At 39.5% G+C, this 15,993-nt stretch overlaps 1 protein-coding gene across 2 annotated transcripts in view; it reads right to left on the bottom strand.

Moving 5' to 3' along the window:
• The window catches only part of LOC137182141 (copine-9-like), a 173,469-nt gene that overhangs the window by 63,628 nt on the left and 93,848 nt on the right, over nucleotides 1-15,993 (bottom strand). For both annotated transcript variants that reach the window (XM_067588442.1, XM_067588441.1), the window contains one exon: nucleotides 1-64. In XM_067588442.1, coding sequence (XP_067444543.1) covers nucleotides 1-64 — 64 coding nt within the window. The remainder of the gene's footprint in view (nucleotides 65-15,993) is intronic.

Here is a 15,993-nt window from a genome sequence, read left to right on the forward strand (position 1 = left end):
CCGGCAGTTACTGAGCTCCTCGGCTGTGAAGATGATGGTTCCGCACTTCTTCCCAGGAATCCCACTGAGGGAGAGAGAGAGAGAGAGAGAGAGGATGAGGAACAATGGAGGACTACCAAAGCAATAAAGACTCGTCCTGCGGTTATAGTTGTATTGGCTGCCACATGAATTCATAATGGTAATTTTCTGTCTTAAAACAAGTATGGTGTATACCAGAGTATTGCAATAAAGAAACATAATAATACTCTAAAACTTATAAACACAAATAAGCTACAACTTCTTGCTCCCATATTCAAGATGAAAGCCTCTATGAAAAAAACAGTACTCAGCAGTGTTCTTTTTGTCTATGAAATCTATGACCAAAAATATTTTTGATGGAAATGACACAAAAATATAAAAAGACCAAAAATTCCTCCAAATTAAACAACAAAATACATTGTTTGTAACTGCCAGAACAATACATAGAAAGGTTTTCTGATCTGATACCACTATCAGCAGTATGACATTTCATTGGTAATCGTGCTGTGAATTTCTAGCTGCAAGATCAGTGAAATAGCCCTTTTTTGTGTTTCACAAATAGAATAAAGGTTTCACAAATCTGAAACTGTGTTTTAATGACTCCCTGGAGTCTTCTTGGTAATCTAGTCCAGATTTGATAAGTCTAAATATAGTGGTTTTTGATCTAGACCTGGTCTAATGTGGTCTGGATGGAGAAATATCAGTGAAATCGCCCTTTTTTCTGTTTTCATAAGCGAAATAAAGGTTTCACAAATCTGAAAGAGGGTTTAAACAGGCTTTCTCTATGATGTATAACACTTTTTCATAAGTGTAAGTGGTAAAAAAAGAGAGAATCAGCCGCAAAATATCATTATTTATGTTTCCCTTCTTCTTCTCTCAGGCAATTGTCTGTCCTTGACTGTGTCAGTGATCAAACCAAACAGCCAAACAAAGGCCATGGTCAATATTCAAAGTGACCAATCAAAGGAGCCGACTGTCTATTCCATCCATGCTTCCAAAGTCTCAAGCATCAACCTGACAAGTGAGCGAGTGTTGAGCAGTTGCACGCGCATAGGGAGGGTCAACCCCCCCTCCCCCGTCACAGCCCCGTGCTCATGGGACCGCATTTGCGCACATGGAGCAGATATGCTCTCTCACAAGGGCGCTTTTCTGCTCGCGGATACTGTTCTGTGCACTCATATCACGTGCATGTGCCAGATTTTTATGTGCACAGATTTTGAGACTAATTAAACGCCATTTGTAAAGATCTATATATCAAGATTCAGATCGTTTTGTGTGTTTCTTAAAAAAAAAATCTGTGTCCAAAAATGAAAATTAATTTGAAAATGCCAAGTTTTGAAAATTCAAAAGTCAAGAGCAACTGGACTTGTTGTAGATTCTTGAAGATGTTTCGCCTCTCATCCAAAAGACTTCTTCAATTCAAATTATGGACCAAATTCATCTTCAATCCCAGTGAAAATTAGATACTCACTGCTGTGTGATATGCTCAAAAAAAGCAGAACAAGCCAGTAAGTGTAGCCAGCTGGTTTCTTATTAATATTAACAGTAGAACACCACATACTGTAAAGTTATGGAGGTGGTCCTTTCCTGAAAATCACACAATCAGACAGTAACCCTCCATCTGCTAATCCCACTGCTGTCTGCCACTTACATGATTAATCACAGCAGCAGTGACAGAGGTACTGACCCCAGAGCGGATCCTCAGATTGCTCACAATTATATATAAGAAGAAAATTAAGACTTTCTACTCCGGAGACAGGCCACCAATCTTCTATCTGATCACAGCTTGACTGCTGCCTTCTAATTTCTCTGAGGGGGGATTGTACTTCTCATTCAGCGATGAATTACTGAACAATCTTGGTAATTGTATTGAAATTGGATCTGGATTAGAAAGTGAGGTCTGAAGTCATTTCTCAGAGGGGGGAATCCCCGGGTACAGCAGGTGCTGTCTTCTCTGCTGCTGGAAATGATGCTTTGCTGCCGCTGACAGAAAAACTTTCAAGAATTTACCACCTCTTCTGAGCTCCTCTAAAGATGTGTTCAGGCTGAACACAAAGCAGATTGTAGAATCAGATTGATCATACACAGGCAACATAGAGATGCTCGACACAGATTCACTCTAGTGGTGCGATATGTGGCGAAAACGCATTCCTACAAATAGGAAAATGTTTATTTGTGCTTACCGCAGCCGTATGACACTATTTTATGTCTCTACAGTGACAAGAAGAAAAAGGAGAGAAACTAATGAACAGATGTCAGACATAATTGGAGGACAGGAAATTTAACACAAAGCACAAAATTAATTTTTGCCTTGTTGCACAGGAACCTGTCTGTTATTTTCCTCTGGTTTGTTTCTTCTTTGCCCAAGTTTTAAGGTCAGTCTGACCTGTCACGCACACACGGTTATTACATGTTGTCACATGTAGCTACAGCTGATGTCTGTAAAGTCGGCCTTACAGCTGTTTGTGGTGAATAAACTTTATTAGTTGACCGACGCGTTTCAGCTTGAGGCCTTCATCAGGGTCATCATAAAACACATTACAAACACCATTTAAATAAAGTAAGTTGGGTATGAAAAAAGGTAAGAAAAGTTAAAAAAAAAAAAAAAAAAAAAAGACAACCAATCATATACAAATAGACACATATCAGCCAATGGGACATCTACAAAGATGGGTTGGATATATGGTCATGTGGTTTCAGGCCAATCATTGTCCAAGATTAACAGAGGCAAGGGGAGTGTCCAAGAAGGGACATGGGTGACACCATATTTGGTCCATTAACTAGAAAGGTGCAACTAGGGACTTGTCAATCACTCACAAACTTTCAAGTCTGCAACAGCAACATATGGTATTTGGCATCCCAAGTGTTTTACTGTTTACTGGTGCCATGATGACATTTCAAGTGATCATTTTATTCTAAACCATGATCTTTCCCTAACCCTAACCAGCCAACCAGCTCTGAGTGTGTAATATTGCTGCAGATGGGTCTACATTGGATTTAGTTGAAAGCCCAGCACATCTCATACAGATGCCAAAGGGTACCTTGTGTCAGTATCAGACGCCGAGGGGCATTGACAAAGTGTTAGTATTTGACGACCTGGGATGAAAACATGGTGGATATTCATAGTCCCTATAAATGGACTGTACTTGTATAGCGCCTTTCTAGTCTTCCGACCACTCAAAGCGCTTTTACACTACAAATCACATTCACCCATTCACACACATTCATACGCTGAATGGTACAGGGGCTACCATGCAAGGTCCCAACCTGCCCATCAGAGGAAGCTAACCATTCACACACATTCACATTCATACACATGGCACAGCCATCAGGAGCAATTTGGGGTTAAGTTTCTTGCCCAAGGACACATCGGCATGTAGCCTATCAGAGCCGGGAATCGAGTGGACGACCCACTCTACCTCCTGAGCCACAGCCATCCCTACAGTGATCTATTGACCTTACTCTAGCACCGCCATCAGGTCAAAATTTCTATTTGTCCAATACTTTTGTTTATGACCAAATACCTGCAAAATTATCAGTCATAGCTGTACTTTGTGTTTAGGGCTAATTAGCAAATGTGAATGTCTAATTAGCCAGTGAATGTGAGCATGTTAGCACGCTGATGTTAGCATTTAGATTAAAGCATAGCTGTCCCATTTCGAAGTCTCCTTCAAATGTGGCTGAGAAACACGGCCTTCTTTTCCCAAATTTAGAGGATCCAACAGATTGATCCTCTGTGGCCCAACGTATCCCAGACTGCATTTCACACCAACCAGCAGCTATATAGCTTCTTTAGTTCGATTCTGTCTAAACTTTAATATGTGAGGTTTTTCACTTCCGTGTAAACAATATATAAATACATTTAAATCTAATCATCACCATTTATGCATTGCTCTGCTCTTTGATCTACACAGATCTAAAAGCTGATCGTATCTAGTAATACCACACCTGTCAAGTATTTGGCCAATTTCCCACTGCATGGTCTAGAATATCTCGCGCTCTGTGTGTGTGAGGAGATTACACGCTGACAGGAAAAAAAAAGCTGCATAATTAAAAGTTTTTTCCGTCAAGTCAAACCCAGAAAAAGTTGGAAAACCTTTATCATCCGCTTGATAATTCCCTCTGGCTGCGAGTCACACTCCACCTAACAACACGACACACCAATTTGTTCCATCCACTTGAAGGCGTGCGTGTGATTAAAATGCCGGCTGAGATTCAAGGATGTTGCTGTAAACATCTGTGACACATATATAGGCACACACACACACACACATCTGAACACATGCACACAATCCATTATGCTGGAGGGAACCACAGATGATAATTTTGCACACGCACACACACACATGATATATCCACCTTGAGAGGCTGTTTCCTGTGCCCTTGAACTGTGGTTTCACCTCAGTCAGTCTATTGTCCCTTCCCCTGCTTCTTTTGTGAACACCAGTCACGTAACCCAGCTGAATGAGGGCAGGTAAAACTCAAACACCTTTGCTTGAAACAATAATTAATTCCTGTACTTCCAATTTCCTCTCAGTGTGCTTTTCTTTTTAATCAATCTCTGCTGACCCTCCCACTTTAACAAAGAACGGTAACAGTGATGTACGAGTGTCTGCAGGCTGCAGTTGCTCTGATAATGACTTTTGCGCGGTCACGTGGAGGAGTGGGGATACCTGCAGCAGAGCTACATTTTAAACACTCACGCAATGCCACCACTTATCATAGAGGGTCTTATTCCCACACCTGCCTCAACACTGCTGCTAAAAGCTCAGCGGTGGCAAAGCTGCGTCTACGTGACTTGAGCAAAAGCACAGTGGGATAAGAAGGAATCGATACAGAAAAGATGAAGAAAATAACTGAAAGATGGAAGTCATCAAAGAAAGTGTGAGTGTGTGTGTGTGTGTGCCAAGTGTTTCAGCAGGAGTTTTCCCACTCATTTCTTGTTGTCCTCCCACCACTTCCACTGCCTGATGTGGGTCCCCACTCCCACACATGTTATACAAGCACACATATACTCACAGTTACACAACTCTAAACAGAGAAAGCGATGCACGAAAACTGTGCACAAAAGTCCTCAAACTCTCTCCTCATTTGTTTATTAAATGTTGTTTCTTAAAGTTCTCTAGCAATTTAGAATCACACTTATATAAAGTTTGGGGAATCATGAGACAGTTTAACATCCGTTCACACCTGGACTCGTGACTCTAATGACAAGAGGACGAAGGAACCGCACGTGACCTCAATGACCCTGAAGGTGTAAACGACCCAGCAGAGGTTAAGACTACGTTTACATTACGCCGGCTAAATTCTAAGACACTGTTTTTTATGCAAAACTGACATGTGCTCACACCAGGAGGTTCATCTTGTTTTTGCAAATACCTCTGTCCACATTGAAATGCCAAAACAGGTAATCGTCCTCCTACTGGGCATGTGCAGAGGACCGATGAGCACAGAAAACCAGCCAAGAGGAAACAGTATGCTATTTCCATTTCCACGGTAGCTTCTTGACATTTTGTTTATTTCAAGCAGATTAGATTTAGATTGAACTCTAAACAAGCTATCAAAGTAGTCATTAAAGACTACTACTGCCACCATCTGTTGTTGGAAAGGCTCCGTTTTGAAGGGAGGAAAATGCTGTTTTAAAAGAAAAAGATACGTTTATACATTTAGCCGGATTATTGTAGACATCTAAATATCTGACTCCCTAACAGTCAGTCAGAGCTGAAGAAGCCTTTTGGATGAGAGAACAAACGTCTTCAAGAATCTACAACAAATCCAGTTACTCTTGACTCAACACTTGTGGATAAAACAAGGCCTGGATGACTGAGAATCTTCACACTTGACTAAATAATCTTGACAGAATGATAGAGATTCAGTTGAAAGGCCACGAAAAAGCTAGTAAGTATAGACCTTGAGTCAAGACTATTTGCCAAATTGACAGATTGAAAATAAAATGATCTATCAAGATTATAAATGATTAGATGCCAGAGGTAAGCAGTCATTTAGTACATTAACTTTAAAGTTAGACATGTATTAAGACATAAAAATACTCAAGTTCCCACATCACACTTGTGTAATAATAATAATTGAATACTGGACCACGACTGGCTTCCAAATCAGTTGTGATGTCACAAATCAGATTTTCAATGAGCAAAGAGAAACTTTTCACTTTCAGCAGACGGATTTGAAAACAGCCTTCTAGTGTCAAACTCTGCACATACATTATTCTGCGCAGTGAAGCTCAAACGTCCAACTGAAGGAAGAAGAAAACAAAACAAGAAGAAAACATATTTTTGAGTGGCGGGGGGGACATTAAGTTTTCAGGAACTCTGAAAAAGATCCTCATTGATATATTTTTTATAAAGGGAAACGGGTTGGGAAATAGTTGAGGAGACAGTAATTCTTCAAAGCTGAAGGGAGGAAAATCCCAAAGATTGGAGAAAAGATGTTTTCACAGTGACAACATGACACACTGCTGTACTGTCCAACAACATGATGGTGCTGTCATACTAGCTACTGCTTACAGGTTGAAATTGCTACTTTTACTGAAGAAAAAGGATTTGATTACTTTTTCAACCTCTCATGCTCTGAAGTACATTGAAATCTACATCAGCACAAATCTCCTCTGACACTGCACCTTGCTCACCTCACACTGCCGGTAACTCAATCAAATGAGAGTAAACAGAAGCAATATTGGAAAATGATGGCAAGTTATGTAAAGCAGTTTCTCAAGATGACATGCAGATTATACAACATCTCTGTGGCCACATAAGGACATCATGTACTTGTGTGAAGTACACAACATGATTAATCAGAGCTCTCACCAGCGGATGTGGGCAGCAAGCCCTCGGCCTCCTGACTGCATGTACAGAGCAGGGGATCCCTATCACAGCTATAAATATAAACGCGATGCTTTCAAAGCACTGTGAATCAGTGCAGCAGCTGGATGGCTTCCACCGCTGCCTGTAAAAGATGATGGTGTACAGTTGTCTTTGATGTGGGGGTGTGTGACTGCTGTGTAAGATGTTTGAAGAAGCATATATTCATGCATGTGTAAAGTCACAAGGTACATATACTTAAATACAACTTAACTACACGCCTATGCAGCACTCAACCTGCGTTCCCTTAAGGTGTAGAAAGCAAACTGAATTTTCACCTTGCATCATACGTGTGAATTTGATTTGCCCCAAACAGCCAATGTACCAACAACTGTACGGTTAGCTGTAAGATGTTAGCAACTTGACTTTGTATGCAACCACACCACCTCTAAAATTCACCAAAAGCAAATTATAATTATTACATAAAGTGTAACTGGTAAATATATTGCATTTATATGGTGCCTTTCTAGTCTTTCGACCACTCAAAGCGCTTTACAATACATGTCAACATTCACACACACATTCATACACTGATGACAGAGGCTGCCATGCAGGGTGCCAACCTGCTCATCAAGATCTAATCTAATGCACATTCACACACACTCACACACACTGCTGGCACATCCATCGGGAGCCATCGGACATGCAGACTGGAGGAGCCAGGGATCGAACCGTCGATCTTCCTGCTCTCCCTCCTGAGCCACAGCTGCCCTGTTGTAAACATCCACCACAGTTCACAGACACCTTCCTGATTCAACTTTGACATACTGTACTAACTGTGAGTCCTTGACCCATTGGACCCATTTTTAACTTTGTCCAACACATTTGAAGATGTCAGGAATTACTACATTTGATCATATGTTCTCATAAACCACAGTTTCCCTTAGAGGCTTTTTAAATTTCCAGATCAGTTAAAGATTTATTAACAGTCACACAAAGAATGTCAATTATATCTTGAAAGGCCTTTGGAAAATATACCTTGATATGTTTGCAAATCATGCTATCAATACACATAAAGCTTTATAAACTATTTTATTCAAATCAAGGTGACCTAGTCTAAAATCTGAAGGTTTTTGCAGACTTTAATCTTCTAGCAACAAATGTCCGATTGTAAAGCAGAGAAATAGGGACAGCTCCTTCAGATGTGCTTTAACAGTGATATTCAGACAGCAGATCATTAACAATGGTCATCTAGTATTCATGAGGAAAGATTAAACAGGACTTCAAATGCTACCAATAACATTTCTCAGCCAATATTGCAGAGTAACTTTAGAGTTTCGTCTAATTGAATGATGTACAACTTGGGAGTTTTATTTTTTCTGAAAGAGAAAAGGTCATAATGTGTAAAAAGATATCTTAGACTTTGGCTTTGACATCATTAGCACAGTCTAGCTCTTCTTCTTCTGAGGTTTTCTACATTTTTTATGACACTTTTTCTACTGACATAATTATATTTCTGTTGCTCACATTTGAGTTGAACTTTGCTCTATATAAGCTAATATATTCTCAATTCTATTATTAATTAAATGCAAATGAAATACCTTATGAGGGGGGTTGAGATTTATTTCAATCTTTTTTTTTACCTTTATTTTAACCAGGTTAGTCCCACTGAGATTTAAAGAAGTATTTTTTTTTTCAAGAAAAACCAGGCCAAGACAGCAGCTTCACAATAAATATTAATGTTGAAGAACACCAAAATACAACAATGTAAAAAGCAGAATGAGGTCAAAGTGATATGGAAGGCAGAGTGAAACTGTCTCCATATAAACACTCCAAGAGGTTCATTAACAAGCCGGAAGAATCACAGGCCTAACCTGTCTGCTACATCATCATCATTACCAAGAGAGACCAGCTATATTGGTCATAAGTCATTTTAAAGTCATATTATGAAGAAGAAACTGAATATATTAGGGCTTTTGCTTGACACTGTTCACACAGGTCACTTTTTTCTCTCTTTTAGCAGTGTGATGCATCTTTGTCGGCTGTTTCTGTTAGTTTGCATTTCAATGCCTCTGGGATTTTGGCACCTTACATTTATCCACTGGTGTATCTTAGGATTTTTGGAGAAAGGACGTGAGCACCAAAAGTCTGAGAAATGTTCACCTGTAATTAGAAAAAAATGTTCTATATCAACATCCATTGAAAATACACGTCTAGAATTCATAAATCACTGCTGATTTTAATCACTTTGTTCACTTTTTCCTATGCTAAGTAGTCGCATCACTGTTCAAATGCACTTCAGTACATACAACAAGTAAGTGAATGCATCATTGTTCTTTTAGCCCGACGTCCAGCACTGATTCTGACTGTCTTAAGTTCAGTCTGTTGTTAGTTCCAGCTGTCTGTTCAGTCCAGTACACTCGCCTATACAAGCACTGCACATAAATCTCAGCAGCCTGTTATTTATGACAGCTATTTATGACAGATTATGGTTTTTGTAGCCTCTGCAGTCTTTTAATATGTTTACCGCTCTGTCACCAGTGGGGAGGTCCACTGCTGAAAAATTCAGTCAGTGACAATTGGGATTCAGTATAGTCAGTTGGTTGATTTAGATTTGTTCATACATCTTCTGAACACCTCCAGATATGATCTGTTGTACATAAGTAAAAAGAGGGAAAAGTTTGTTCTGTCTGTTCTTTCTGATCACTTTGTTCCACCAACAGAGATTACTATTAAACTGCTTCAGGATGGTGAGTTTGTTTTCGTCTTTAGTTAGCTAAAAAGCATTAGCTAATGTCATTAGCTACAGTCCATTAGCCATGTGCTTGACAATGATGCTTACACTTGTGCCACTGCAGGCTTCTGAAAATAAAGGCATAGTGTGCACACCATGTTTGTGTCACTGTTGAACACTACTTGAGAGTTTAATAATGTTAGCAGCAAGCAGTTAAACAATGGTATCAGCATAAGTGGTACCATTTGATTAGGTGTGTATGGCAGTTTAGGTCATTTCATGCAACCTTAAATTTTCATAAGCGTGGAGTTTACTAGTCAAGATAAATAATGTGCAACATATTTCATTCAAAAGTAATATTATTTTATCAGTGTCCTGTCTCTGATGAATTTTCTGGAAACCAAACAGCTTGTTGATCACTAGAATGACATTACGTGATTGGACATATTTCCATCCAGATAATAGTTGTCTTTTGTACCATTTCTCATCTGAACTACTTTAAAGAAACTGATTAGGGGGGGAAAAAACTCACATGAGAGTTTCAAGATATCGTTTTTTGATAATTCAACATTACACACGTACATTTTTAACTGTTTCCTGACATCATGTACTATAGCTGCGATGAGTAACCAGTATTCCACTGCCAAAAATGCTGCAGCAGAAACGGGAAATATATCACTTTACAGTGTAATTTCCACCTTTAAAGCCATTCTAAATAGAGAAAATGGAGCACTCTCCTCTCAGCCCATCATTAGGCTGCAGTGATGGCCTCCAGCAGTTTGTCCCATATAGGCCAGTCCTAATCATATCCACTCAGCAGAGAAAGAGAGATGTCCTGTGTGGTCAGTGTGACGGCTCTGGGAGCAGTGCCACATCAGTGACCGTGTCTTCACTGTGTGTGTGAATTGTTGCCATGGTGACCTGTGATAGGTAATAATAATAGCCAGACTGCAGAGAATTCCAGAGGGATGAAGCTTCAGTGAGTGAGGGACACATACAGAGCAGATGTTACTGTATATACAGTATACATACCTTGTGGTTAACATTCTGTTTCTAATGAAGCAGAGAGTTCCACTGTTAGGACTGCATGAATCATTCCTTGTAGGATTAGAAAGAGAATATTCAGAAACATCTCTTTATGGTATGTACTCAAGTGAATTTCACACTTTATAACTGTACCTGTTATTTTTGTTTTTTTGGTGATATTACAATCCGATAAGCAGTTTATGCAACAACAGATTTGGAATATTCTCTTACCTGCTATTTGATGTTTCTTTTTATTGGTGCTACACCTGGCCCATAACTACCTAATGTATATGCATGTTCTGCTAAAACAAGCAACCCTAGAGCCAAAGAAGAATGTGAATATTGGATGATTCTGCAAAACCATAGATTATGAACAACATCTTTGCTTTCTATAATATGTGCTTATGGCAACAGGTATAGCTTGTTGGAAAGATCACATTTATGACACCGTAGGCACTTCTTCCAAACTGTTGTTTGCACAAAACATATCCATGGCAACACTGTGCGCTGAATTCATCACATGTGAAATCTTCTGTCAGTATTTTATTGGAAGTCACATTACTACTTAAAACACATGCAGTAGAAACCCAGAAACTTTATAAAAAGAAAATACAGATCTCTCATTTAAGAAGTTTGATGATAAAATAGGGTTTATTTCTAGGTTTTTTGATACATGTACAATAAATGTTGGATGATGTTAAAGGGGAACTCAACCAATTTTACACATTTAAGTTATGTTTAAAGGTGTTGGGGGGTACTACTGTATGAAAAAAGTAGTATAGCAGTTAGAAAGAAGTGAGGTTAGCAGATGGTTAGCAGACCTCTGTAGCCCACTTCTCATCTAGTTGAGCATTATGAAATGGTATGGAATTGGATGCTTGTTGGGAGTAATTGAGGGATATGTAAACATGTCACAGTTATACATTTAAACCACATAAAGGTATTTAGCTATCAGCTGGAAATACAAAACTGTTGACTTCAGTTGGGTAGCTGTGACATTATATATAATTGGTTATTCTACATTACTGCATATAAACATGTTTTTATTATAAAGATTAATATATATATATATATATACACATTATACAATGGAATACAACCTGAGTTCAAATCTGAACTGACAGGCTTATTGCACATCCTCTCCTCACAATTTTAATTTCCCAACCAACGAAACACAGTTTTAAAGACGCTTGTTGGACATTTGACCTGTTCAACAATGTGCTGTTCTCCACATCCACAGACTATTCACTTTCCTCCCGCTTATATGTGGTCACAAGTTTTCACTCTTTAAGTGGACATTATTAGAGTGAGAACAGGTTGAATTTGTGCGAAAACATCAAACCCTCCACACTGAATTGGGTTGTCAAGGTCAAGGCTTCTGTGTTAAATGACTTATGACTACCGATGTGACCTTTTAGAATTTCTGCTCAGTGTCTGCAGTCATCTGAAAATCTTCCTTGAACCTCAGTGTTTGCTTGGCTGCAGTAGCCTCAGGCTCTAATTGGAAGGTGTTGGAGCTGCAGGAGGTTTTTCTTTGCACTTCAGGATTTCCATATAATTTTGACATTGTGTCAGTTTTCTCCTCACACAATGTGAAACAATAGATATGATTTTAAAACTCTTGCAGGAAGCAGAGGAAGTTTCAGCTACTGCCTGTGTGCTTAAACCAGCATCCTGCAGGAAGAAGGTAAGACGTTACCAATTCTACCCGCAACACTGATTCTCTGCTGCTCAGCCTCCCTATCATGCAGATGTGGACATGGACAAGGAGAGGCAAGAGAATATTTGTGTGTGTGTGAACATAAATATGCATGCATGCTATGTGTGTACAGCCATCACCTGTGTGTCCATTCCTAACATGTGAGGTTGCCCCTGTGTCAAAGTGTCTCTCCCCATGGGGCTTTCTGCATGGGGAGGCTGGTATTCATTTTGATTATAAGGGAGGGAATAGGGGAAGATGGAGGTAATGCTGGCCTCTGCCACACACACACACACACACACACACACACCCTCCATCCCTCTCTCTCCTGTCACCCACTGATGGGGATGACAGGGCAACAGGACGACTGACAGCATGAGCAGCTCATTCAATTACACAGCTCTCTGATGAAAAGCTTTCATGTCCTCCAGAGAGAGCAGAGGATGGAGGGATAGAGGGAGGAGAGGAGGGAAGTGGTCTGCGTTTGGGAATAGGTAGAGCGGGTGATGTGAGTCGGGCTGACGATAAGTGGGAAGCACAGAGTGGAACTGGAGTAAGAAACAGTTAGTGTGTGAGACAAACTGAGACCAAATGTGTACACACACAAAATATGTGATACAATAAAGGCATGTTCACACTAAATACTGTATCAGCCTGTTCTGAACAAATCAACAGCTGCTTCAAATTAAATGGGAATTAAAAAACACTGTTGGTCCAAGCCCTCCAGCCTGCTGATGCCTGAATGTAGCCTTACCAGTGTAATGTTAGCAAGTCCACTAAGAAGACAGCATGAAAATAACACAACTTTGGAGTTACCTGAGGTCTCATTTCTCCTCATCTGGTGGTGGCTAACCGTGTCCCCACACCTCCAGCCTCCACACCAAGCTAGCACATACCGAACCAGTCTATCTACTGGACGCATAGAGACCAAACTGAGATTAACCCTCCCTCAAACTACCAGTGAGTCAACTGTTGAAGTAACGGAGCATTACTGGGATTATTAACTGTAATATAATTCCTGAATTTCAAATACCTTACACTATTCGATACTGAAAAAACTGAAAAACTAAATATTGTGCAGTCTTAGTAAGGTTGGTTCATAAGGTTTAGGCATGATTATTAAGCAAAACCTGCTATATTAATTATGTCATATTGCTTACTTGCAACTTGTGTAATGCACATGTAAGAGGACTGCAGGACTCCCAAATGAGAGAGAGAATTGAGAGTGAATCATTTGTGAAACAGGAACAGTGTGATAAGCAGTGTTTGCAAATTGCTTTCATGAAACAGACCCAAGGTTGTTTGTAGGATCGGAGGTTACCGGGCAGCAGACACAGTGACAACCATTCACTGTCTGAAAGCACCTTTAGCAAAACAGAGCTAAAAGGAAAGTGAATGAACTTACATTCATCAGGTGGATGAATATATGATTCCAAAAAGGTGAAACTGTTGCTTTGTGTGCTGAATGTCAGTTAGTGCAAGTGTAAGTAATAGTTACTTATCCAAAAATGTGTCTGAGGTTGGGAAAGGATGCTTTAAAACCACTATGTGTAGAATTTTTATGTGATTGTAGCTATTTTATAGTTATTCTGATGACATAAGTTTAAGTTTGTTGAAAAAAATCGATGCAGTTCATGTGTTACTTCCAGCTGTTTTTCAGTCTTGACTAAAATAATTTTGTAGTGTTTAAAATCACACATGCACAGTTTAAGTGGCTGAAATGCTGCATATTCAACTCATTTTTCTCTCCACCGTATCACAGTCAGCTCAAGCTACAAAAGGGTCTGTACACGCATTCTGAAATATCCGTGACGAACCCACATTCTCAAGCATGCTTTTTGTTTAGTAGCAGTTTGCATTTGAAATGCATGGTTACATCGGTTTTGCACGAACACATCAGTTATACACTTGAGCCCATGTTGTCCGTGGAGTCTCTAGCACACATTTCTCTGGCACAATGCAAAGCTTACTTTCAGTTCATTTGATGTTACAGAAGAAGTACGGGGGATTGAGCATAAGCAGCGTCAGGCATCATTACTGAACAAACCAAGAAAACAACAGTAACTAAAACTAAAACTCTGCTATCAAAGTCAAAAAATAGGGATATGCGTATTACCACTTTAATCACATCATTTTGTTAATTGTACTGGCAATATCTGCTCTGTTGTGAAGTTCCAGTGAATGGAGACAAGACAGAAAAAGAAAGAAAGGGAGAAAGGGATTAAGGGATTAAAGGAGGTTATATCAGTGCTTCCTCTGTCCTCTTTCTTTCTTCCACTCCAATTAAAACCTGCACTTGACACAGACATCTCTACAGTACCTCCCTGTCTCTTTTGTTCCATCACTCTCCCTGATGGTAATTAGATAATGCGCAGCCACCCGCTACCAAACTAAAAAAAAATCTATTTATTCATCTGTGTGTGCATGTGTGTGTGTGAAGGCAAGACAGCATTGACTCTCCTCAATCCTATGAATGAAGGAATAAATGAAGTGATAGTAGAGTCTTGTGCTCTTCACGGATGCAAAACTTTGAAACTGAAGACTTTTACATTCATTTCCAAAAAAAAAAAAAAGAGGTCAGAACTGACAGGGACCAGAGGACAGTCAGATCTTCTCAGAAACAAACAAACAAACAAACACAGACCTTATTAGATGAATTATAGTTTTGACCTTTGGGTCCTGGGTCAGTTCTTGGTTACTGAGAATCAAGAAGCTGCTGCTACAAGTTTATTAAGTTAATCATCAGGCAGTGTGGAATAGCTTGACAGTTCTACAAGCCAAAGCAAAGCAAAGAACTGACCCAGTCGGAAGAGAGAGCAGCTAAAATATAAATGTAATCACAAAAAGGACATTGCATGTAGGGACAGTTGTTTTTCTTCCTTTTTTTTCTTTTTTTGAATGTATAATTTAACACATGTGTGTCAAGCAGACAGTGTAACTCAAAAGAGGGGACACTGTATATCATGTTAAAGAAAACTCTTTTGAAAAATCTTTTAATTCTTGAAGATGTGAGTAAGAAGGAGAGGGAGAGACAGCACATGAGAATAAGAAGAAGATGTGTGCCCTTCTCCAGCGTCCCCCTGGAGCCAATAATGAAAGATAAAACACGTCCATTGGCCTTTTTCATAAAAAGGAGGACAATTCATTATGCATGTTTGTGTTCCTTGCTTCGCACTCACCCTCCTGTGAAATACGACGAGAAATTTCACGCAGGATGAGAGGAGAGCTTTTTAATTGGCAGTGAGGGTGCATTGTGGGTAATTCTCTTTTCACTGGTACTTAAGTGGATTATTGAGGAGTTTTAGAGCAGAAAGCACAGGAAGTGAACGAGACAAGGCAGTGAAAAAATGTTGATGTTGTTGTCTTTCTGGAAGCTTTCCAGTTTTGTGCTAGTTTGGCCTACATAGAAGAAAACACAGAGCCTTCCATGAGAGGAAAACACTCCAAAGACAACACTGGCAAAATAATGTTTTAAAAGAAACCAGGTTAGAGTCAGGCACTTGACAATTCAGTAATCATGCATGTAGATTGAACTACTGTGTACAATCCTTCCACTGGATGCTCACTGACTCTAACTTGTACTGTATCTTTTGCAGTCAGGTGTAGGGAAGGGTCAGGATCGAATTTTCATACTTTGATTATTGTGATCATGACACTCATGGAATTATCATGAACAATAAAATTTTCCTGAAATACTA

Source organism: Thunnus thynnus, chromosome 4 (genome assembly GCF_963924715.1).
Source record: "Thunnus thynnus chromosome 4, fThuThy2.1, whole genome shotgun sequence".
Lineage (NCBI taxonomy): Eukaryota > Metazoa > Chordata > Actinopteri > Scombriformes > Scombridae > Thunnus > Thunnus thynnus.